This window comes from Equus quagga, chromosome 6 (genome assembly GCF_021613505.1).
Source record: "Equus quagga isolate Etosha38 chromosome 6, UCLA_HA_Equagga_1.0, whole genome shotgun sequence".
NCBI lineage: Eukaryota > Metazoa > Chordata > Mammalia > Perissodactyla > Equidae > Equus > Equus quagga.
Window position 1 is genome coordinate 75,846,973 of NC_060272.1, and position 26,634 is coordinate 75,873,606.

Genomic DNA, 26,634 nt, shown 5'->3' on the forward strand with positions numbered 1-26,634 from the left:
CCCGTGGCCGAGTAGTTAAGTTTGCCCACAGTGCTTTGGCCCAGGGTTTCTCCGGTTTGGATCCTGGGCGCGGACATGACACCACTCATTAGGCCACGTTGAGGCAGCATCCCACATACAACAACTAGAAGGACCTACAACTAAAATATACCACTATGTACTTGAGGCATTTGGAGAGAAAAAGCAGAAAAAAGAAAAAAAAGAAGAAGATTGGGAACAGTTGTTAGCTCAGGTGCCAATCTTTAAGAAAAAAAAAGTTAACTTTCTCCCAAACTGATCTATAGATTCAAAGCAATCATGATAAAAATCCCAGTAGGGTTTGGGGTGCGTATGTGCATATGTTTGCTTGGTGAAATTGATTAATTTCTAAATTGTGTAATTTCGAAATTCTAAAATGTGTAAGGAAACGAAAAGGAGCTAGAATGCCCAAGATCATCTTAAAGAACAAACTGGAAGACTTATACTACCTGACTTATTATACTTATTATAAAGACGTATAAAGTTACAGTAATTACGACAGTGTATAAAATAAATCTTGACTCTATCTAGCACAATATACAAAAATCAACTCCGAATGGACTGTAGATCTAAATGTTGAAAAAGCAACCTTGAGGTAAGCAACTATTTCCTAAATAGAACACGAAAATTGCTGCGCACAAAAGAAATATGATTAATTAAACTGTGCTAAAATTAAAAACTTCTGTTTATCAAAAGACATGGTTACAAAGGTAAAAATGCAAGTCACAGAATGACAGAAAATTTTTACAATACATATATGTTCAACAAAGGACAGGAATTCCTACAAATCAGTAAGAAACAGGTTAACAACCCAGTAGAAAAACAGGCAAAAGACTTGAGTGATATTTCACAAAAAAGATATTCAAGTGGCCATTAATCATATGAAAAAGTGCTCACATAAACTAGCTACCAGAGACAGAAAACTAAAATCACACTGAGGTACCACTACACACCACCTGAGGCTTAACGGCTTAACTTCTAGACAGACAATACCAAGTTCCTATGAGAGTCACTTTAAGCTACTTACTGTTATAGAACCATGGGACCTGTATAGCTGCCAGTGCCTCCATCTCACTATTCCCATATCCTTATCAAGTCAGTACTCTGAGAGGCTCAGGGTTCAGCTTTTAATGAGAGGAGGAGGCTCCAAGGAGGAACAGGTGAAATGTTCGCAAAGTTATGGAGTCACTCAAAGTTATTTTTAGTGCTATTTTTTGTTGCATTAAAGGCTTAAACAAATATTTGAGAGTTTATTTAAGGTCCTAAGCCACCATTTATGAAATCATCCATAAGTAATCTCATTGAGAGATTTATATTTAATTATTAAACAAATTGTCATATACAGCTATGTAGGATTATGACGCAGTCATTAAAAATCATGCTTTCAAAAATTTACTATTTAAAAATTTTTAAGCCAAATGAAAAATTGAAGGAATCGTATAATAAACACCTATAGATTTACGTTAACCATTTCGGGCAAGAATGCCTCTTGGGTGATCTTTTTTCTTATTGCGTCACATCAGAAGACACACAATGACAGGCTCTCCCACCACTATTGCTCATTTTGCTAAGCTAGTGACTGCCAGATCTCTCCATATGTAAAGGTACATTTTCTCCTTTGCAATTAGTACACTATTTGTGAGGTGATGCTTGAAAACGAAAGGAATATTCTATTTCCCAACAAACTTAAACCAAATGGCTTTAGTATCCAAAGACGCTTCTTGTCTGAATTAACTATTATCCTGGGAGTTACAAAATCCTTTTTCTGATTCCATCATTCCTTCTACATTTATTGACTACCATTCTTCTCAAAAGAAGAACTCCCTCTCCCTCTCTTTTTTAATATCAATAGGGATTCATGGATTCTTTATATGACATATTATAATGTATTATTCTTTTTGATGCTCAAATTGCCCCAAAGTTGTCCAACAAAAATGTCTTCAAGTCAGCTCCTATTCTTTTTGAAATAATTTGACATCTTTGAAGAGAAGCCAGAGGGCAAACAGAATGCAAGGCCTAAATAATTAAATCAGATAATGTAAGACAATTCAATAAGACTGCCCCACACAGCTTCCTGTTCTTCCAAGTCTTACCCCATCTCTGCATTAATGGCACCACCACCATCAATTCAGTTATTAAAGCCAGAAACCTTGGAATAATTCTCAACCCTTCCTATCCCTCACTAACAGTTGGGGAACGAAATAAGATGGTCAGAGCAATGGAGCACTATTACTTTCCAGTTCATCCTCTTCTATGTACTACGTATATACTGTTTATACTTCTTTCCATGACTACTTCATTATTTTTAAAAATTTTAAAGTATTGTTTTAAAAATGTAAAACAAGTTTGTGGCTCATCAACTTTTAAAGGCAAACCAACCATCTCCAGGTTTCAACATAATTTACTGTACTTTTTCTAGATTTAGCCCATTTGGTCCAACATTGTCTAACTGAAAATGGTTCTTGGCATTTTATTATTAAATCTCAGAGCTGGTAGGACCAAACAAGTCATCTAGTCTAAACATCCATCCAATACTTGAGTTTTCTCTACAACAACTCCATCAATTCAGGATATGCTGAAACCTCTGTAAAAGAAAGAATTCTCTGCCTTCCATTTCATATTTGGACAACTTTGACAGTTACAAAATCGCTCCTCATGTTACAGTGCCAAAATACATCTTCTTTAGTTTTCAATCATTAGTCGCAGTTCTACATCTTGGGTCACAAAGAAGTTTTGTTCCTCTTCCACATATTTGAAATAGCACCAATATGAGAAAGTATGCTTATACCCCTTGATTTAAACCTCGAAGACTGACATAAAACCTCAAATTCCATTTAGTAACTAATTGTAGATCTATCATTCATGAATACATCTAAACTTTTCTAGGAATTCATCATGTTTTCAGCAGCAAAATAAAGTATTGTAGAGTTTCTATCCAGTTGTCCTATTTCAAGATTGGGAGAGGAAAAAACAACAGCTCATACATCTGAGATTTAGAAACAAGTCCATATTCAACTTTGTATGGTCACAGTTTTCTATACTTCAAATCCATTCCTTTAATTTCCAAGCTGAAAGACCCAAACGCTTTTAGTTTATATACTACAGTACCCTTCTCCCAATCATTTTATTTGCCTTTCTCCAAACCTGTTCTAGTTCTAGTCTTCTTACAACGTAACACACTTGTCAAAAGTTAAAAAGTACTACGATTTTGTACAATTGTAGGATTACATTTTCTACTGTATTTTCAACACATAGTCTAAATGATACAGCGAATACCTGCATCATCTGTCCACTTCCACCCCATATGTGTTTTTCTAGAGATACCCTCCCCTTACAATTTTCTGGAACTCGTTCAAATTCTTATAACAAGAACAACCATATTTATACAGACAGATCCTATCCAATAAGCATAGTTTACTAGGTCAAGTTTGAACACCTGCACTGGCTAGAACAATAATAATGTGTCTCAATATATGCTCTGGGTCATCTGCCCATTTGTAATCAACAAGTACTTACAGTACTACTTACTGTTTACCCTGTACTAGCAAATATAGGCAAGACTCTTACAGCATGAGTTTTTATAACATAATATGGCTATAACATTGCCGATTAATTAGGGAAAAAAAAACACCACATCATAGCATTACTGTTACAATGCAAACTGGAATCAGCACAGAGTAAAGAGGAAAAATAACAGCTGCATGCAAAGAATAGGCCTACATAGATGCATTGTTGGGGCGTCTGGGTGTTCCTCTGAAATAGAACTGTTTTGTTTACCCAAGCATTCTTTTATTCTTTTGTTCACCACAGGTAGTGGTAACAGTAGTGCAAGCAAAACTGCACGGTCAAGGACAAAGCTGACAGGAAATCTAAGAACTTTCTAAGGGAGTGGACTAAATGGTAAGGGAGAAAACATTCGGTTGGTTTCTGTTAATTTTAGTCAATAGATGTACTATTTTTAGATTACATCTATAAAAACACTTAAATCATAGCAAATCCTACAGAAATCCTCTAGCTCCCTTTCCCCAATAAAACAGCTGTTTTTATAAGGGATGATTTTTCAGAAACACAATCATGACATTGTAGCAGAAGCACTATAGGTTGCTATCTGTAAACAGACATTTTCAGGAAAATTACCTACAAATATACATTGCATCTTCTTGAAAAATGTGAATTGGCATAATTGGGCACTGGAGAAATAGCAAATCATGAATGATGAACAAATGACATTAGTTTAACAAATTATTAAAGTGATATAACTTATATGGCCTTAGGAGAACATGAAAACTTCTTTTACATGCTTTATCTTATTATGTTATACAAAAGAATTCTGTGGGATGAATTCATTTTATAGATGAGAAATCTGAAGTGCTCAGAGAGATTAAATGAATTGCTCAAGCTCATAAAGCTAATACATCGCATATATGATGTCAATTCCAGGGGCTGGCCCCGTGGTGTAGTGGTTAGATCCGGCATGCTCTGCTTCAGCAGCCTGGGTTCATGGGTTTGGATCCTGGGCGAGGACCTACACTACTTGTCAAGTCATGCTGTGGCAGCAACCCACATATAATGTGGAGGAAGACTGGCACAGATGTTAGCTCAGGGCTAATCTTCCTCAGGCAAAAAAAGAGGAGGATTGGTAACAGACATTAGCTCAAAGCAAATCCTCCTCACCAAAACAACCACCACCACCAAAGGTCAATTCCGTATCTAATAATGTTATGTGAATAAAAATTAATAAGACCTCTTACCTAACAGGCAAATACTAAAAACATTTCCACCAAAAGTAAGGCAAAAATATCCCCAACATTGTCATTATTATTAGTTATTTAAAAATTATAGCCAAGGCAATATCATATTTTCTAAGTTTAAGTACTAGAAAGGCGTTAATAATAAAACTATTGGTATTTGCAGATGATATGAATATCTACCTAAAAAATCCAAGACAGTGAACTAAAAGTGTTTAGAATTAAATGTAAATACATAAAATTATACACTAGAAATAAGTATTTTTAAAATATAAGAAGAAAGACTCACAAATGCAATAAAAAACTTTAAATAGACAGGCACAGCAGAAAGTTTATGGTATTTGAGCACCATGGTAGGTTAATGGGTTAATGGGGATTCACTGAACTGTCTTTACTTTTGGCTATATTTTCACTCCATAACAAGTAGTTAATGAATAATTTCTCAGTATAAGTAAGTCACAAATATTGTACGAGACCAACTGATACACAAACCTGTGCATAAGACTATTAAAATAAATAAAATATCTAGTAATAAACAATACGTAGGATTTATATGAGGGCAACTACAAGGCTTTATCAAAATTCATAAGATAAAATTTGAACAAAGGAAAAAAAATAACCATATTGCTGAGTATGAAGAGCAATTAATCAACACAGTTAACACAATTTAAACCCAAATACTTTTTAGAATTTGAATTGTTGATTTTAAAGTTTACCCGGAATAAATGGACAAGAAAAACTATTTTTTTTTTTAAAGAAGAGTAGCGAAGGGGTGTGGTCTTAACCAGATATTATAAATCTCTAAGACTTAAAACAATAGGGGAGTAAAACAGGAACAGACAAGTCTATGGACGTCCAGAAATAAACACCAAGTATTCATGGGAACTTACAGTACGATAAAGTGGCATTTCAAATCAACTGTGAAAGAACTGTTCAACAGTATTAAAAGGACTAGAAAAATTACAGTTAGAACCCCACATAACATGTTATACCGAGTAAATTTAAGATTACACAAAAATTCAACTGCAAAAATTTTTTAAACTCATAAAAATGCTAGAAGGAAATGTAAGAAAAAATGTACATAGTGGAGAAAAGTCAAATGTAATAAAAGAATGATAGATTTGATTATCACTAAAATATCACACATATAAAATAGACAAAAAATTGGAAATAGTTGCAACATGAATAAAAAGAGTTAATATCCCAATAAACAAAGCACTTTATGAAAAAAATTTTTAAAGAAGACTATTATAGGAAAATGGGAAAAATATGACTGGGCAAATTGCAAAAGAAATTAAATAATGAATAAAAATGAAACTGTAAATTTAAATATTAATGAAACAAATGTAAATAAAACCGTGATTCCAAAGGTTTCTTTCCAAATCTGCAAAGATTAAAGAAAACAATAATAAAAATACTGATCAAGGAAGTGGCAAACATTACTCCTGTTCATTATGAATGAGATTACAAATCAGTTCAAACTTTCAAGGAGAAAATCTGGCCTTATATATCAAAAACATAAAAAACTGATACAGCAAATCCACTTCTAGAAATTTTTCCGAAGGATAAAATTCTGGGTGTCTACAAAGATGTAGCAACAAAATTTTAATTGCTGGGGCTGGCCTGTGGCCTAGTGGTTAAGTTTGTGCGCTCTGCTTCGGCAGCCCAGGGTTTTGCCGGTTCGAATCCTGGGCATGGACCTAGCACTGCTCATCAGGCCGTGCTGAGGCAGCGTCCCATAGAGCACAAACAGAAAGACCTACAACTAGAATATACAACCATGTACTGGGGGGCTTCGGGGAGAAGAAGAAAAAGAAAAAAAAGAAGACTGCCAACAGATGTTAGCTCAGGTGCCAAACTTTAAAAAAAAAAAAAAAAAGTTTAATTGCAGTGAAAAACAGGAATGTAAAAGTAAAATGTGAAAAAAAAATACCACCACACAATACAATAAAAACACACATTAAAACTTAATGGAAAGATCAGAAAAATGGTTAATAACATGGAATATTCACAAACTAGTGTCAAGGGAATGAAGCTGGTTTCAAAATAATACAATATAATCCAATTTTAAAATATGCCTAGAGAAAAGTCTAGGTGTCCAAAATAAGGTGACTTTTATTTTCCTCTTAGAATTTATTTGCATTTTCTACAATTGATAGTTATTACTTCTATAATTTAAAAAAACATTGTTTCTTTTTTAAGTGACAGCTGACAACAAAAGAGTAAAGGAAACAACATAGGTACATGAACTCTAAAAACATACCTATTTAGTACAGGAGCCAATACATACATATGTACATCTAAATTATGTAAAACATTTTAAAATGATTTTCATCCACAATGATTAAAACAAAGAAAGGTTTGGTGAATAAACAGTGAGCCAGTTACCCAGAAAACTTAGTAACCTGGAACCATACACACACACATTTCTAAGATATCCCAAACTATTAGAAAAGTGAAAAATAATAGCAGGTGTAGTCAGAGTTTAAACTTTATGAACCACAGTATAGTCAAAACAATCTTGAAAAAGAAAAATAAAGCTGGAGGACTCACACTTCCTGATTTCAAAACTTACTACAAAACTACAGTAATCAAAACAGTGTGGTAATGACATACAGACAGACACAAAGACCAATGAAACAGAAGAGAGTCCAGAAATAAACCCTCACATATATGGTCAAATGATTTTTCACAACGGTGCCAAGGACGTTCAATGAAGGAAAAGCCATCTTTTCAACAAGAGGCTATCCACATGCAAAGAATGAAGCCAGACGTTATGTAACACCATATACAAAAATTAACTCAAAATGAATCCAAGGCCTAAAACTACAGAACTCTTAGAAGAAAACAAAGGGAATGATTTCTTGAATATGACACCAAAGGAACAGGAAACAAAAGAAAAAAATAGACAAAATGGACATCACAAAAATTTTAAAATTTTGTGCATCAAAAGACAATATGAATAGAGTAAAAAGGCAACCCACAAAATGCGGGAAAATACTTGCAAATCATGTATCTTATAGGGGATTAATATCCAGAATATATAGAGAACTCCTAAAACTCAACAACAAAAAAGCAAACAACCGGATTAAAAAAATGGGCAAAGGACCTAAATAGATTATTTCTCCAAAGAACACATAAAACAGTCAATAAGCTCATGAAAAGATGCTCAACAGACAGTAATCATCAGGTAAGTGTAAATGAAAACTATGGGATCCACCTCACACTCATTGGATGGCTACTATAAAAAAAGACAAATAGCAGAGAGCAAGTGTTGGCAAGGATTTGGAAAAACTGGAACCCCTTGTGCACTGATGATGGGTTATGCAAAATGGTACAGCCACTGTGGAAAACAGTGTGGCAATGCCTCAAAAAATCAAAAATAAATTATCATATAATCCAGAAATCCCACTTCTGAGTATACATCCAAAAGAATTGAAAGTATAGTCTCAAAGAGATATCTGTGCATCCATGTACATAGCAGCATTATTCACAGTAGCTAAAACATACAAGCTACTCAAGTGTCCACCAATGGATGAATGGATAAGCAAAATGCGGCACATATGTTTTTTGTTGTTATTGTTGTCAGTGCCGACTCCAAGCAACCCTGTGTACAGCAGAGCGGAACCCTGCCCTGTCTTTTCTGCACTATCCTCTCACCTTCTGGCACTACATCAAAATGCTCCACTAACATTCATAGGGTTTTCATGGCCAATTTTTTCAGAAGTGGCCAGGTCTTTCTTCCTAGTCTGTCTTAGTCTGGAAGCTATGCTGAAACCTGTCCACCATGGGTGACCCTGCTGGTATCTGAAATACTGGTGGCATAGCTTTCAGCATCACAGCAACACGCAGCTGCCACAGTCTAAGAAGCAAGAGATAGTGGTGTGGTTCCCTGACCACAAAATGAACCTGAGTCACAGTGGTGAGAGCACCAAATCTTTACCTCTAGATCCCCAGGCTGGCTGATATACGCATACACTGAAATATTAATCAGCCTCAAAAAGGAAGGAAATTCTGATATATGCTACAACATGGATAAAACTTGAGGACATTCTGCTAAGTGAAATAAGCCAGTCACAAAAAGACAAATACTATGATTCCACTTAGGTGAGGGACTTAGAGCAGTCGAAGTCATAGAGGCAAAAAGCAGAACAGGGTTTGCCAGGGGCTGAGGAGAGAGGAAAATGGGGAGTTATTATTTAACAGAAACAGTTTCTGCTTTGCAAGATGAAAACAGTTGTGGAGATGGATGGTGCTGACAGCTGCACAACAACAGGAATGTACTTAATCCCACTGCATTGTACACTTGAAAGTGATTTAAGATAGTAAATTTTATATAATGTGTATTTTACCACATTAAAAAACAAATAAAAAGAGGCTGGCCTTGTGGCCGAGTGATTAAGTTTGTGCACTCCACTTCGGCAGGTCAAGGTTTCACCAGTTTGGAACCTGGGTGTGGACCTAGCACTGCTCATCAGGCCATGCTGAAGGCGGCGGCCCACATAGCACAACTAGAAGGACCTACAACCAGAATGTACAGCTACATAGTGAGGGGGCCTAGGGGAGAAGAAGAGAAAACAAAAATTAAAAAAAATAAAATACAATAAACATCTTGAAAAAAGAACAAAATTGGACAACTCACACTTCCTGATTTCAAAACTTACTTCAAAACTACAGTAATCAAAACAGTGTAGTAATGGCTAAGGACACATAGATCAATGGAAGTGAATTTACAGTGCAGGAAAAAAATCTTACATTTAGGGCCAACTGATTTTTAACAAGCATGCCCAGACAATTCAAAGATACTGGAACAACTGGATTATCCACAAGCAAAAGAACAAAGTTGGACCTCAACTCACACAATACTCGAAACTGACCATAGACCTGAATCTAGGAGTTAAAATTATAAAACTACCATGAGGGGCCGGCCGCACGGCCAAGTGGTTAAGTTTGCATGCTCTACTTCGGTGGCCCAGGGTTTCGCCGGTTCGGATCCTGGGTGTGGACATGGTACCACTCATCAGGCCATGCTGAGGCAGCACCCCACATGCCACAACTAGAAGGACCCATAACTAAAATATACAACTATGTCCTGGGGGGATTCAGGGAGAAAAAGAAAAAAAAAAAAAGAAAAGACTGGCAACAGTTGTTAGCTCAGGTGCCAATCTTTAAAAACAAAAAAGAAAAACTACCATGAAAACAACATAGGAGTAAGTCTTTTTGACCTTGGATTAGACAACGGTTTTTTAGATATGACACGAAAAGCACAAGAGACAAAAGGAAAAACAGATAAACTGGACTACATCAAAATTAAAAACTTTTGTGCTATAAACAGTGCCAAAAACAAAGTAAAAAAGACAACCTAAAGAGTGGGGAAAATATTTGCAAACCATATATCTGATAAGGGTCTAGTATCCAGAATAAATAAAGAACTCCTACAACTCAATAATAAAAAGATAACCCAATTTTAAAATGAGCAAAGGATTTTAATACGTTTTCCCAAGAAGATATACAAATGGTCAATAGGTACATGAAAAGATGCTCAACATCATTCATCATTAGGAAAATGCAAATCAAAACCACATGAGATGCCACTTAATACCCCTAAGGAGGGTTATATTTTTTTAAAAGAGGAAAAAAACTGTCGGCAAGGATGTGGAGAAATTGGAACTCTCATGCATTGCTGGTGGGAACGTAAAATGGTGCAAGGACTGTGGAAACAGTTTGGTGGTTACTTAACAGTAAAGCACAGAGTTACCATATGATCTAGCAATTCCACTGCTAGGTATATACATACCCAAGGAATCAAAAGCAGAGATTCAGATACCTTATACCAATGTTCATAGCAGCACTACTCATAATAACCAAAAAGTGGAACAACCTAAATATCCAAGAATTGATGAATGACTAAAAAAAATGTGATATATGCTAAATCGTGAATGAGCCTTGAAAACGTTAAGTGAAAGAAGCCACTCACAAAAGACCACATACTGTATGATTTCATTTAAATGCAATGTCCAGAATAGGCAAATCCAGAGGCAGAACGCAGATTAGTGGTTGCCTAGGGCTTTAGGGCTTGAGGGTTGGAAGGAAAGAAAAATGACTGCTAATACATCCAGGGTTTCTTTTACGGGGAAGAAAAATATTCTAAAATTAGATCGTTAGGTTGTGATGGCTGCATAACCCTGTAAATATACCAAAAAATAGTGAACTGTACACTTTAAACAGGTAAAATGTATGATATGTAAATTGTATCTCAATAAAGCTATTAAAAAACTTTATGAACTACAAATTTATAACTTCTTGGAAGGCATTACTAATACTTTCTCCATGAAGACAACTAGGATCTAATTTTCCTACTTAGTTCAGTGCAACTAAATCAAAAGTACTTGTTAAACACTTAAAAGTAAATAGTGGCAAATGTTACGTTACATTCCAAAATGTTTCAGGAATAATTATAGTACAGAATTTCACGAAGGAAAAATGTAATTGTACTGCATCTGATTCAAAAACTAGTAAGCAAACTTAAATTCAGCGAGTGCGGTTACACAAACTACAAGAGAAACAGGACAGACACTGAATGATCAAAGTCAAAAAAAGGTTAAAAAGTGGTAGACTTGGTTAGTAATTTTTTTTGCTTGCATTGAAAACTTCAATTACTTAAAGAATATCAGGCTGAATCACCTTTTGGAATCAAATGGTCCCATCCAAAAAAAAATCCAGCAAAGAAATAGATAAAGTATGTGCTACTTTGACAGATTTCCTTACGTTTTTCACTTACGCACAGCCAAGTCTAGCTCATGTCACATGATCTGCAGAGGTCAATTAGTCTTGACTAAAATAGGACAATAGTAACTTTCGGCTCCAGGATATCTGGTTTAAATTCTCAAGCAGTGCTGGACACATCTGAACTAAAATAGATATTCAGATAAAAAGATAAAACGTCTGTGTACTTCTTCAGCTTCCTATCTATCTAAGAGGACTAAGTACTTTCCAACTTATGTTGAGCAGAAATTATATCTATGAAGAAAGAATTATGTTTTGCAGTACTTAAAATTTTTTTTTAAAGTCTCTTCAAAATTAACAAAATACACCAGAATTGTCTTACAGATAATCACCTGCCTGCTTACCTACCACGAATGATCACCTCTGCTGAACATGCAAATCAAGGCATTCAACTGGCTGCAGAAGGGACTCCAGCTTCCTGGTCTATGGAGGCAAACCCAGAGATGCATGCAACTGAGACAGGTGACAAGGAACACAGCCAAAGCTAAAATCTGTACAAAACAGAAAAAGCCAGCCAAAAGTGGGGAGAAAGGAAAAGACTGGGGGTAGGAAGGTTAGTACTGGGCAGGCAATGAGAGGATGATCAAAGCCAAGCAACAGGAAATGAATGGAGAGAGAGATCATCTATGCAAGAGTAAGAGTACTAAGGGTCAGCGCTAAATAAGTGATTGGAGATAGAATACATCAAGAACATTAATCATTTGCGATAGGAACAAAGTGTAGCAGCAGTATTAGGTTGGAATAGAGAAATCTGATGAAAGTGAACATAAAATAAGATGTAAAGATAATAATGACAGCAATTTTAAACATCCACATGGCTCTTAAATTCTTTTTATCCCAACCAGTAATCTAAAATACATTCTGTGGGGAAAGAAAACCCAAAGTAAAACTTCCAAAAGAATAATCTAAACCATTCCGACTTTACAATGCATTTAACTCCCATGACTCAAAGATGTCATTACTATATCTATTCCCGTTTCTTCCTTCCAGATAAGTTTTGTTTTTGAAGTTTTGATGTAAGTGTAACTGGTGCAACCTTTTCAGAGGATGTAAGATTGGACCTCAGAAGAGTCTGAAGTCCAGGCCTGTTAAGAGAGATTCCTGGGAAACTGACCTGCACTTCACCAGTGTTGTAGTGAAGTAGCGGGGTTGTTACTGGTAACTTGAGCTTGGGCATTATGATCAGTCTCTAGAGCCACTGACAGGAGCAGGGAGGGATAAAACACCCTGTGGATGTAGACAGAGCAAGGGAGCTTTTCTTGCTGCATGAAAACTTCACTCCTTGCCAGTGGGATCATCCACAGCAAATATCTCTGTGGGGAACTCTGAAGACCTGAGAGTTCCACCTCCATCTGAAAGGATGCTGTATGCAAAAATAGATGTAAAGGACATTTACGGCAATATTGTTTAAGACTGTAAAAAAAAAAAAAGGTAACAACCTAAATGTCCTTCAATTGGACCAGTATTACTACATTACACCCATAAGACAAAATGATGAGTTGATGAAATGAACTGCATTATATGTGCTGTTATTGATCTCCAAAACATATGAACAGAAAAAAGCAAGGCACAGAATAAATATATATGATACCACACAACTTGTTTAAAGATGATGACATACAGACCTTTCTAATTCTGACACATAACCCAGCAGCCATTAAAGAAAAGTTCGATAAATGCGACTTCTTAAAAACAAAAGAGTTGCACATGAAAAATAATACCATAAACAAAGTCAAAAGATGCTAGTTTCCACAAACTGGAAATCATACACAAGAAACATATCAGTTGACAGCTCAGGGAAGAGGAAATGAGTGGCTGAAGGAGACAGGGTGAGAAGACTTAAGTTCTCACCTCTTCATCATATTTACATTTTTTTTCCATTTGCATATATTATCTGCTCAAAATGAATAAAGCATTAAAATAAAATTTAAAGTCTACCCATACATATACATACTTCTATACGCATAGACACAAGGAGTTGCTGACAATGATTGTCCCTAAAGAGGAAGACTTAGATTTTCCTGGGTATCCTTATGTACCGTTTGAAATTTTTATGATGAGAATATATTAATTTTATAATCCAATCTTAGTTTATAATAAAAATACAATTTTTGAAAGTGTACAACCTTTAAGCCTGAAATTCTACTTCAAGGACTTGATACGACATTGGAGAACTGCAGACATATTTTCCAGGAGGTCCTTTGCTAACTGTAACGGCTAAAATTTGGAGACTACTTAAATTTTGTCTATCACTACAGAACTAGTTAAGTGGATATATATTTACATGCAAACATACAATGTGATGCCTGCAATAATTAAAACTGATGATTTTAAGCTATATTTACTTCCAGGGAAAGATGCGTGATACTCTTTAATGAAAAAAATATAAGATCACAGTAGATTTCACTAATCTATACTATCATTATCTGGAAAGATAAATAATTGTCTCCAAGTAATAGAGTTGAAGCTTTTATTTTCTGTAGACATTTCTAGACTATGAATTTTTTACAATGAATATGCATCATTTTTATAATGAGAAAAAAAGCTATTTTCTTGTTTTAAAAATAAGAACTATCTTGAATAGCATGGAATAAAAAAATAAAGGCATCTAGGAGTTTAGCTTCAGTAATACAGCCAATGTGGAACCAAAGATGGAAATGTAAGTTTTCATTGGTTGGCCCTAAAAGATAGGGCTAACTATTAAAATACCAAAACATTTTGGATAAAACCTACAAGGTGTGTTATGATTTAAGCTCTGGTGTCCAAAAATCTTTAGCTGAATTTTTCTTTTGTTCAAAATATTTTACTTAACCTAGGCATTTCATCATTGCCCTTGCCCTCTGTATGGCATATAGTACTGCCTACCACTCCTTCCAGAAAGACTTTCTCCCTGGTTGTTATGATTCTACCTACAAGGTCCTTCAAGCTGCTGTGTACAGCCAATAAACTATACACTGTACAATTCCTGTTGCACAATGGGGTGACCCTGGGTTTTCTCCTCCTTCTCAGGACTCAACTTCCTGGCCTTCTGGATAGAAATTTCTTTCTCTACTCTCTATCCTAGGTCCTCCTCTCATTCTACATACTCTCCCTAGGCAATTTCAAGGCCCCTCAAAGCTATTACTTCAAATACTTGTTAACTTCCAAGTCTATCTCTATCCAGATCTCTCTCTTGAGCACTAGATTCATGTATCTGCCTAACTGACATTTCTTCTTAGATGTTTAAGAGGTACCTAAAATTCAATGTATAAAAACTCAATTCATCATCTTCCCCCTCAAATTTGCTCCTCTTCCTGTTTTGGTTTATCAATGTGAATGGCAACAGCCTGCTGCTCAAGCCAGAAACCTAGGCATTATCCTTGGTTCTTCTCACCTTTTCCTCTCTCACATCCAATAAGTCAACAAGTCCTAGCAACTGTTCCTTCCCAAACCCTCTGTCACTGCCCTAATTCAAGCCACCAGCAGCTCTCACCTGGACTGCTATTGCACTCTCCTAATCCTGGTTCCATATGGCCATTCTGATTGTGCTGCCGAGTAATTTTTTTAAATAATAAATCTGAACTTGTTACTACCTATTAAAAACCCAATAAATGGTCCCCATTGTCTTCAGAATAAAGTACAAAGTCCATAACATGATTTACAAGACCCCACTTATTTCTCCAACTTTATTTTTTATACCTCTCACTCCACCTGTTACCCCTCTCTAAGATCTGGCACTGAAATTCTTTCAATTCCCTCACCATATTATCTTTCCTTCACATCTCTGTAAATACTACTTGTGGTGGCTCCAAAGGGTACTGGGAAGAGCTTTAGCCTTCCCCCCTACAACACACAAGCTCCCAAAATTACCTCAAATAAACAATTTAAGTTAAAACTTTCTTACTACACACCATCCAACCCCTACTGCACTCCCTTTTCAACCAGATTGCACCCTTTCCTATATAAAGAAATTCTGGAATCAGATGCTACCCCTCTAGCCTGAACTATAACTCCCAACCCCCACTCATTCTTATTTACTTCCCATTCACTTGTGTAGCTTCTAATTACCTTTCAAGTCACAACTGAAACATCATCCTTGAGACCCCAAGAGCAGATTGGGTACCCCCATGGCAACTTACAGTTTTCCCTATCACAGCCCTATCCTACTATATTACAATGACCTGTTTACTCGCCTGTGGCCCTCAAAAGTCTGTAAGTTCCCTAAGGACTTAGACCAGGGCCTGCTCACTGCTGAATCACCTATATCTGGCACAGAACCTGGCATAGTACAGACACTTGGTAAACAGCTACCAAACAAATTATAAACACACAAATTTACCTAAACAAAACCTATCAATAAGAGAAACTATAATGAAATGTCAAATATTTAAATGATTTAATTTTACATTTAAAAGAACCTTCGATGTTAAGTCAGCATTAGAAAACAAATTATAAGTATGCCTTACTTTTGCTTGACTATTTTTTGGAAATTGTATATAAACTGAATTTTTGCAAATTGAGTCACAAAATAAATACACTAGGAGAGCTCACATATTTAAAAGGATTCTTTCAAAAAGTGAAGAAAAACTCCAATCAAATTTATCTATTCTATATGAGCTTAAATTTTCACATGATTTATTGGCTTTCCTTAAAACAGAAGACTTGTAAAAATAATTTTTCAATAGTTACCTCCCCTTTCCTCCAAAATATGACTTGCTTAATATAAACCATAATACCACTGACGGACAAGTTTTGGGTTTTTTAATCCCTTTAGTTCTCTTGACAACCTATAAATTGAGGTGTATAGAAACACCCAGAGTAGGCCTTGAATCATGATGTAATGAATTCCTCTCCTTAGGATGATTATTTGTTAGAATTCACAGGCTATAATAAAGTTACAGATTTTAAAGAGCTTGTCTAGAGAGATGAGTAATCGAGTTAACTCTGAGTAGTAGTTACCCTAAATAATTATTCACATAACAAAAGTAAACTTCAAATATGAAACAACCATGGAGTTTAAACAAAATTCAATGCCAACTCTGGTTCAGAGACCAATTACATTTTCCTTAAGTTTAGACATATAGGTTTGATCCCCACTTAAACTGATTCACTTACAAGATATATTTCAGAAAATACTTTACTCTGTAGTGGCTCAATTTTCAAATATCTGGGCCTTCTATTTGGTTCAGCCAATTAACAAAGTTTGCCTCTGCCTTTGGCTTTTTGTTTTGTTCAATTATCAGTATAGCCAGCTCATCAAAATTTGCTTCTGTGGGTATTTTCCCAAAGCACTGCTTTTCCATTCTCTTATAATATGCTCAAGTTTTTAATTTTAGCCAGTTTAAAAGAAAGACTTTCAAAAGCAAATTTCAGGTACACCAAAAATAAAAAAGTAATACCTGTCAACATTTGGCAATGTGCCAGGAACTGAGGGGAGCACAACTACTGCCCCAGAGGAAATCTATAATATCTAACCCATAAACATTCACCAGAAAGACCCAAAGGACATATAAACATTAACCACATATACACTGATGTAGTTACATAATATACCCACGAAGGACTATGTCTTGTGGGGTGATGAGTGAAGAGAGACCTATTGCAGTTAGTTGTACGTTAAGATAAAGCAGTTAGGATTTCTGAAGCTAAGTGTTGCAAGCTATTTCAGCTGAGGGAAAAAATGTCCAGCACAAGACACTATCTGAGAAAAAGTTCAGAATGGTGGTCTAACTCGATGGACGAGGAGCAGTTGTGTTAATCTGCATTTCAGAATCACTGTGACAGATGAGAGTGTAAAACTTGTCCTGGAAATAAAGGAGGCTAGTCAGGTCTTGTAGACAAAGGACAAAGATCTTGGCTAAACCAAAGTCAAGGTAAAGCCACTCAAAAGTGGTTCTCAGTTGTTCTGAAAAAGTTTGGCAGTTTCTCAAAAAGCTAAACACAAAATTACTGTACGACCCAGCAGTTCCATACCTAGGTATAAGCCCAAGAGAAATGAAAACACATATCCAATAACAACTCACACATTAATGTTCATAGCAGCATTATTCATAATATCCAAAAGGGAGAAACTCACATGTCCACCAACTGATGAATGGATAAACAAAACGTGCTATATCCATACAACGCAATATTATTCAACCATAAAAAGGACTGAAATACTGATAAATGCATAACATGGATGAACCCTGAAAACATTATGCTAAGTAAAAGACAGACAAGAAAAGGTTACATATTGTGTAATTCCATTTATATGACATGTCCAGAATAGGGAAATCCATAGAGACAGAAAGTAAAGTAGTGCTTGCCAGGAGCTGGGAATAGGGGGAATGTGGAGTGACTGCTAATGGGTATGTGGTTGCTTTTTGGGGTAATAACAATGTTCTGAAATTAGACAGTAGTGATGGTTCCATAGCTTTGTGAATACACTAAAACCCAGGCGACTGCACACTTTCAAAAGGTAAATTTTATGGTATATAACATATCTCAATTTTAAAAAGGGGTTTCTTAGCATTTTTTCTGCCATAACACATCTGAAGAACGTGACATAACTCTACCAGTAAGGCAGCTTACGACAGCAGGGACTGGTTTTGTGACTTTGACAATAACCATACTAAAGAATCTTGAGGGTCTTCAAGTATTAAGATCAAAATAAAAGTTGAAAGTCACTTTTCAGTGACAACATCAAGAACTGTCTTGAGGTGACGAGATATCTAAAGATAAAAAATATCATAGTAGTCTCCAAGTAACAAAGAGACGGCCAAGGCCTACCTAAGCTGGCGTGAAGGAAAGCATTTACAAATTGTTCTGAAGGAGGAAAGGACAAGATTTTCATTCTCTAGCAGCAGCTAAGAACAGAAAAAGAATAAAGAGAAAATGAGGATTGGATTCAACAATAAAAGGCACTACAAGAAAGATGACACCAGCCGCGGGGAATATATATTTATCAACACTGATTCGGCATACAGTTTCCAACTTACATATGGATCACATTTCAAACGTTTGTAAATCATAATTCTGAACACATTTGTCCACAGAAATAATTTTTTAAAAAGTAGTTAACTGTGTAAATGGCCTACAATAATTTATAATAATTTGTCATTATTTCTATTTTCTAGCTGAAATCCAGTATGCCGGAAGCCATCTCCCTACCTCCCATTTCTTCACACATCACAGAGTCCCAACAAGAGAAATTCCCCCTCCACTCTGTTGCCACCACCATCTCAGCAGCACAGAAAATTCTGGCTCCCTACTCCTCACAGAGGTGAGGCCAAAGCAGAATCATCTGCTATCCAGAGCTGTAATCAAAATGGAGTTCTGCCATGGAAGTTTTACATATGAGAGATATTCTTTTTTCTTTTTTTACAGATTTTATTTTTTTTCCTTTTTCTCCCCAAAGCCCCCCGGTACACAGTTGTATATTCTTCGTTGTGGGTCCTTCTAGTTGTGGCATGTGGGACGCTGCCTCAGCATGGTCCGATGCGCAGTGCCATGTCCGTGCCCAGGATTCGAACCAACGAAACACTGGGCCGCCTGCAGCAGAGGCGCAAACTTAACCACTCGGCCACGGGGCCAGCCCCATATGAGAGATACTCTTAAGTCAGAGAGTTCGATTTCAGAGGCTGCTTGTATTCTGATTCACCAACATTCTTATGATGGAAAACTGCCACACAGACAATTAAGGTGTTCAGTGCATGCTGATAAATTTATCCCCATTATTAAATAGCAGAGACCTCATCATGTCCAGTGGGTACAATGGAATATTTGCAGTAAACATACATAGTATTACACATATAGCAAGAGCTCAAAAATGCTGCTAAGGGAAAACTAGGGGGAGGAAAGGCGTGGGAAATAAAATTCAAACCCACATTTGTTGGGGTCTGTAAGAGCACAATAGCACCCCTCTTTGCCCTATTCCTCTTGAAATGCCTTTTCTGATGAGATCTTCCTCATCTCCTAAGAGTCAGACAAAATGTTGTCAACTTTAAGAGGCTCTTCTTGAAAACTCTAAGCAGTTGGGAGCGTCCATCTCTGTACTCCAATAGTACCTTGTATTAACTATTATAGTGTGCGTTAAATTGCTACAGATTATTTTACATGATTCTTTCTCCAGTAGATAGCTCCTCAAACAATGGAATATTTTATTTATCTTTGCATTCCCAAAACCCTGGACAGTGCTTGGTACATAGAAAAGCCCAATAAATACTTGTTGAATCAATGAGTGAATGGATTCTTCAAATGTTGGAAGAAACAGTAAAAGCAATAATCAAATGAACAAATCCAAAACGAATTAATTTAATTTGCCAGTCTGGCTACTAAGAAAACGGGATCTAAATATGAAACCTCAAAGTGACCTAAACAGTGAATCTGAACATACTGAATATCTAAGGCAGATAAATTCAACTGCAAGTAGATAAGAAGTGCCTAGTAAATATTCTGTATGTCCCTTTCCAACACATTTTTTAAAGTTTACAAGGACTGTAGAGTGAATCACGAGTGTCCTGTGTTAGCCACCAAATGAACGGTTCACAGGAGTGAGAGCAGGCACTAGCCCATAAATCCCAACGTCTTAAAAGACAAATACGAAGGAATGCTAAGGTGATATAAGATATGTAAGGTAAAGTAGCTGGTAAACCTTTGGGAGTTACCTAACTTCTTTCTGGCAGTTGATAAGAACCCACATTAAAGCCTGAGACCAAGAAATACAGAAGTGTACCATTGTCTAAAGTAAAAATTTCATTTTAGTGGTTGTTTACCTAATTTTGCAAAAGTATTACACCTTATACTCATAATCTGAACTCTCTCAAATCATAATACTAGAAAAAACCCTAAAAGTTATGAACTCAAACACCCTAATCTTACAAACAACGAAGCCAAGGTTACAAGGCAAGTGACTTACCCAAGGTCATACAGGTAATCAGAGGCAGAGTCTGAAAACAAACTCAGGTCTCCAGTCTCTGCAACTTAGAGCTCTTTCCATTAGATGAAGAACTTTCATATCTTAACATGCCTGATTAGAGTTTGGCCCTACAAACATACACATATGTATATGTGTGTGTGCATTTCTCTAGACATACAGATAGAACTCTATGTCTGTATAGACACACTCACATATCTACATACATACTTTTGTAGCACTTGAGAAACGAGAGCCATTCAGAAATGTACTAAAAAAGTATACCAGTTAATTGAAAAGACTTGTACTGTGATAAGGCATTCGTGTTTTCTGAATAACCCACTAAAACCCAAAGCTCCATGCCTATGTTTATAGTTATTTTAATGTATTAATTATATAAAGCATAATGGTTAAGAGCATGGACTCTGGAGTAAGAGACCTGCATGTAATCCTCTTAATTTCAGCTCTAACATTTAATTAGTCATGTAACCATGGACAAATTTGCTTAACTTTTCTAAGTCTCAGTTTCCTCATCCATGAAACTGAAGAACAGAACTGACTTGATATGGTACTTGTGAGGATTAAATGGATGATGAATGTAAAGGGCTTTGCCCAGGAACTAGTACTTACTCAACAGTTTAGCTATTATTATCAGTATCACTGTCTACTAATCTCCGTATTTTCCACCAAAGTGCCCCAACTAAAGTTTCCTGTATGTCTAACACATATACACAATCCCAATTATATATTATCTGTTCTTTTGAACACAGAGTACAATAGACTAAGAACACTATTCAAGAAAACTCTTTTCACTTTTTTTTTTGGAGATCAAACTCTTATCCCAAATTAATTTTTAAATTCTACAAATGTCAAGTGCCTATAAAGAGAGTTTAGAATTGAAAAAGATTGTTTTCTGTCTTCTCACACTTTTCCATTCTTTCGAACAAAGTGAATTGGTTGTCTAAATTCTGCAGAGGAAATACAACTGACTCAGAAAGAAAATGAATCCCCCTGCTTCCCACTCAGCATCCTTTCGGTGTTCAGACACAAAGGACACTCTCTATCTCACTTCTGGTGACAGTGAAAGCAAATTATTCCCAAGATTTATTGTTCATTTACTTTTTAACTGTTAGAATCTGAAATTAACAAAATCATAAAAAGGCCTTTTTTTCATGTATGTAAACATACCTCAAATAAAGTATTTCCCCCTCCCCTGTGTTCCTTAAAATGCCGAGTTTATCCTAAGTGTCTAGCAGGAATGGTATTACTAATTCTTTAAGTCAAAGAAATGACCTTCAAACAGTTTTATTTCCTAAAACTTAGTAACTTAAGACGCTAACCCCTCTTGTCTAAATTCTTTTACTAATTATTCATGTTTTACGATGCTTGATGGACAAAGGAAAAGGATAAAACATTTATATACATTCATTTTAACAGTCAAATACATCTAAATAAAACATTTGATTTTATTGTAAATCTCAGGATTCTCTTTGAAGGTGTTACTGTCTGGGTTCCTAGAACTCTGAAATTTCAGTTGCAGAATATATAATTTAATTTGAAAGTGAATCAATACTAGAAACAAATTATTTCATCATCATCTTTTTATAAAAGATTAAACAGCCACAAATTTTATTTTACCAGGACTAAAATGCATTAAATTACATTTCACTGACATAAGATCAAAAGAACCTCATAAATACAATGCTGTATTTTACCAGAGTGAGGTTATAAAAAAGAAGCCAAACCGAAAAATATTCCCTCTGGAAAGTAAAATCTGTTTTAAGTAATTTTAAAACTCTCTTGACATTTGATCCATTTTAAAAAAAGTTCATCCTATAAACAAAATCATTAAAGGCTGCTGGAAAACAAGTCCAAAGAATTATAAATAAAAAATTATTTTTTTCCAAAATGAAATGCTACTTTTCAGCTATCACAAATGACTAAGAAATGTTCACATACTATATATTCAGCTATTTTTAAATTATATAATTTTTCTAAAATTATTCTTAGCCTAAATTAAGACGTGACCATGAGATATAAAATGTGGTTAAAAGTACTTCTTGCTAATATACAATGTTATAGCTTTTAAATAAAATATAAAATCAAAGTTAATAAAATTTGTATATTTTATTAGCTTAATTTGGTAATTTATGAAAACAGAAATGGCTTCTCTCAGAAAGATTAAAAATAATTTAAAGTCACTAGAATTTTATAAAACAGACAACAGACTGGTCAAATGTACTACAACGTCTCATCTCATGGGCTTGGGGATTTTACAAATATGCCCCAAATTACATAATATTGGGGGATGGGAAGATGGTTTAAGGCTTTTGAAAAGCACTGCATGAGAAGTTAAGGTTAATTTTTAAACTATATACGTTATCACACAGTAATACTTCAATGAGAAATACAATTAAACAACAGAGTCAACAGTATTTCCAGATGCTGATTTCTCAAATGTCACCAGACTATCCATTCCACTAAAAAGTACTTTTAAATACATGCAGCACCCAGGGTATCAAGTTTTCAAATCCCTACCTTTTGCAGATATCGGTACTGCTGTACTGCTGCATATAAGCACTGAAATGCACATTCCAAATCAATTAGAATTACTATCTTCCTCTTGGAGCCATTTTAAGTTATTTTAGAAAACTATCTCAGTAAATCTAAGAAAAATGTTGAATAAATGTACACCTCCTTTTCCAGTATCCAGAATACCAAAGTATTTATAAATACGGCTCCCCCCACCACAAGTAACTTACTTCAGCTTTACAAATGGTTTCATTTCTTTAATGCTAATACAATTCTGAACATAGTCTCCTACCTAATTTGAAAAAAGCAGCAATTATTTTAAAGGCTAAACAGCAGCTAACCAAACTAACAGTGATGTTCAAGCAAAGCTACTTTGTTTATAATAAAATCTAAAGATTATATAATAACATTTGACATCATCTTTCCAGCAATTTTCTATACTGTCAAAGGCAACAGAGACAACATCCGTTTATACAAGAGGCAAACAAGGAGTTAATCAAATATATTTTCTCTTCAACTAAAAATTGCCTCCTCTTTTGTCAATATTACAAGACATTGATCTACTGACAAAGGAAAAACGAACACTTCACTTGCCTGTTTAAGAAACTAAATTGGGAGCATTGCCAGTCATAGACTTAATTAAGTTATTTCTAGGGAAGAATATTTAAAGCAAAGAGACTATTTAAAGTTCATTGCCAGCTGCTAAATTTTGGGGTAACAGCCTGAACAAGATAACCCCTATTTGTCACTCGCCTTTTTCCCCACCGCCCACCCTGCACCAAACCCCCATTGTTCTGTGTAAAACTCACAGCTAATGCTATCTAAATAGCAATTGCCACATTCATATTGCAGATGATCACTACGACAAACTCTTCAGAACCACATTTACTTGCTGCTTTCTTTCCCCCAAGTAAAATCCAAATTTGGTAATAAATCAATCACAAACTGGTGGGGGAAAGGATCACAGTTTCCCTTCCAGACTGATGGATGTCACTCCAGAGACGGCTGAGAAAATCCCCAGGTTACCATAACAAATCGACCCCCCAAAATCATTTAAACCGACGTTTTATAACGAATTTTTTTTAAAATCTAGTACCGAAACCCTTGGAAAGTACACAGCCCATAGGGTAGAGGTTCTTTTCCCTATGAGCCGCCAAAGTAGAAGAGAGACAGCAGCACGCAGGATTTCGTGCGGGTCTGGATCCCTCGTACACCACTTCCTCCCCAAACCTGGCAGGCGGGGACAGCTGCGGGTGTCGAGGAAGTGGGAGACCGGCACTCCGGCGCCCCGCTCTGCCTCCCGGCTACCTGCCTCGGCCTGCGGGAGCGCCGCCCAGCGCGGACACCGGTACAGACACAAACACTCACCCATCCTTCCTCTTGGCTTTGTAGACGTGACCATAAGTGCCTCGGCCAACTTTGCAGCCCTCGTATTCAAACAGGTCCTCGACCCGCTCCCGCTCGCTGCTCAGCTTCACTTTAAAGTCATAGTCCATTGTCACAGCCTCCGAGGCCGGGGAGCTGGGTCGGGGGGTCGGGCGGCCGGGATGGGCACCGGGGAAGCAACGGCAGCCGCAGCCCCCGGGAACCCGCCCGCTCTACACCCGGCGGCCGCAGCACCAACCCGACTGATGCGGCAAGAGCAGGAGGAGGCCCCGCGAGAGCGCCGGGGACATCCAGGGGGGCAGCGGGACAGAGGCCGGACGGGGGGAGGAAGGGGAGGTTCCCCCGGGCGAAGGAGAGCAGAGGAACGAGGGCTGGGGGTGGGGAGCGGGTGCCTCTGCCCTTGTCCCCGCGGGCTCCCGGGGCGCCGGCTCTCCTGCTCCCTCCTGCCGCGCGTTCTGCTCCCGCTGCGGGGAGCGGCGGGGCGGCCACGGCGGGCTCTGCTCCTCTCACACTCGTACTCACACCTCACCCTCTCTCACACACGCTCACACTCACTCACTCACTCACTCTCCCATACACTCAAACAGAAAGGCAGTGCCGCACAACAGCCGGTACCTCCTCAGAGAGAGGAGGAGGGAGGGGACTTGCGAAACACGGCCGCGGCTGTCGCAAAAACGTCGCGAAGGCTCGGGCTGCCTCCGGCCCTGCCTCCAGCCCGTTCCGCCGTGGCTGTTCGCCCCCGCCGGGGCCGGCACCCCGAGGACCGTGTGGAGGGAGCCGGGTAGCCACTGCCCAAAGCTGCCGCCAAACGCACCACGTGGCCCGTCTTGACGGCGGCCAGGGCCCCAGACTACAATGCCCAGAATGCACGGGCCTCCGCGGTTGCCGTCCCTTCTAGACTCCACCCCTCACAGTGGGGATATGGGGAGCGTTGCATGATGGGATTGGTAGTCTAAGGTGAGATTAGTTTCAATCACTTAGGAGAAAAATTTTTTTTTACGCCAATATCGCTAGAGTCTGGTTCGGACCATAACCTTAACCAAAGAAATTCATGTGAGAGTGACGCTAGTTTGTATTAGAATCCCATTTTGTGCCACTTCCGAACTCCAGATTTGAAAGGGCATTTTCATTATGCAAAAAAGTCTATTTGTAAACAGCTCACAGACTATCAGCTGGTACAGTACTCTTGTTCACAAGCTGATCAGGGCTGCACAATAATATCAACGTACTGATGCACATTACAAATATGAATAACAGTGAATCAACGACGAGTGTCCTCGCCGGTCGTAAAGAGTGTTACTCTTGAGACAGATACCCATCCGAATGCTTCCCATCCATTCAAAGGGGACATTATTTTGAGTACCGGCACCTCTGCCTATAAGAACAGCAATTTTTCGGCACGATTACAGCAATGGATCTAAATCCATGGAAGCTAATTTGTTAATAATTTTAAAGTAGGAAAGGTGTCAGCTGGAGGAATCCTGATATCTTGATGATAGTCCCTCATTTTGTTTTATCCCTCTTATTTACATATGTATTTTTTATTTTTCAATTTTATATTTGTATTTATTTTGCATTTCCCAATTGCTACCACTTCCCCTAAAGCTCCCCACTCTCAAAAGACATATAATCTCTTCTGCTTTTTTTTTTTTTTTTTTTAAAGATTTTATTTTTTCCTTTTTCTCCCCAAAGCCCCCCAGTACATAGTTGTATATTTCTCGTTGTGGGTTCTTCTAGCCGTGGCATGTGGGACGCTGCCTCAGCGCGGTCCGATGAGCAGTGCCATGTCCGCGCCCAGGATTCGAACCGACGAAACACTGGGCTGCCTGCAGCAGAGCGCGCGAACCCAACCACTTGGCCACGGGGCCAGCCCCTCTTCTGCTTTTAAACTCCCATAACGCTTGTTTTTTTTTACCTTTCCTGCATTGCTCATCAAATTGTTTTGTCTTTTATTTCCTCTCTCTTGCTAGATTACATGTTCCTGTAGGAAGTTATATTTGCATCTTTCATAACACCTAGTATCCTGCCTTGATTGTGGTGCACAGTAAACATTTGTTGAATTAATAAGTAAGCATGTTTATGTCAAAAATATCCATGTACAGATGATGATGATACCATTTTATGAAAAATCCTCGAAAGGACTCTCCTCTTATATAAGTTTCCTTGGACAAAATAGTGGCTTCAACACTGGTTTAAATGGAGTTGTTTTTACCTAGCACTTTAAATATTATTTAGTGTTTAGTACACTGACTGGTTAGGCTAATGTGTTAGGGGCAGTTATATCTAATA

At 37.1% G+C, this 26,634-nt stretch overlaps 1 protein-coding gene across 5 annotated transcripts in view; it reads right to left on the reverse strand.

Annotated features, from left to right (window-relative positions):
- CDK8 (cyclin dependent kinase 8) overlaps nt 1–24,900 on the reverse strand; it is a 124,297-nt gene extending 99,397 nt beyond the window's left edge. For 2 of the 5 annotated variants that reach the window (XM_046664872.1, XM_046664871.1), the window contains exon 1: nt 24,328–24,900. In XM_046664872.1, coding sequence (XP_046520828.1) covers nt 24,328–24,455 — 128 coding nt within the window. In that variant the 5' untranslated portion in view covers nt 24,456–24,900. The remainder of the gene's footprint in view (nt 1–24,327) is intronic. The other 3 variants (XM_046664870.1, XM_046664873.1, XM_046664869.1) reach the window with 3 other exon arrangements.
- Between the last annotated feature and the right edge of the window lie 1,734 nt (nt 24,901–26,634).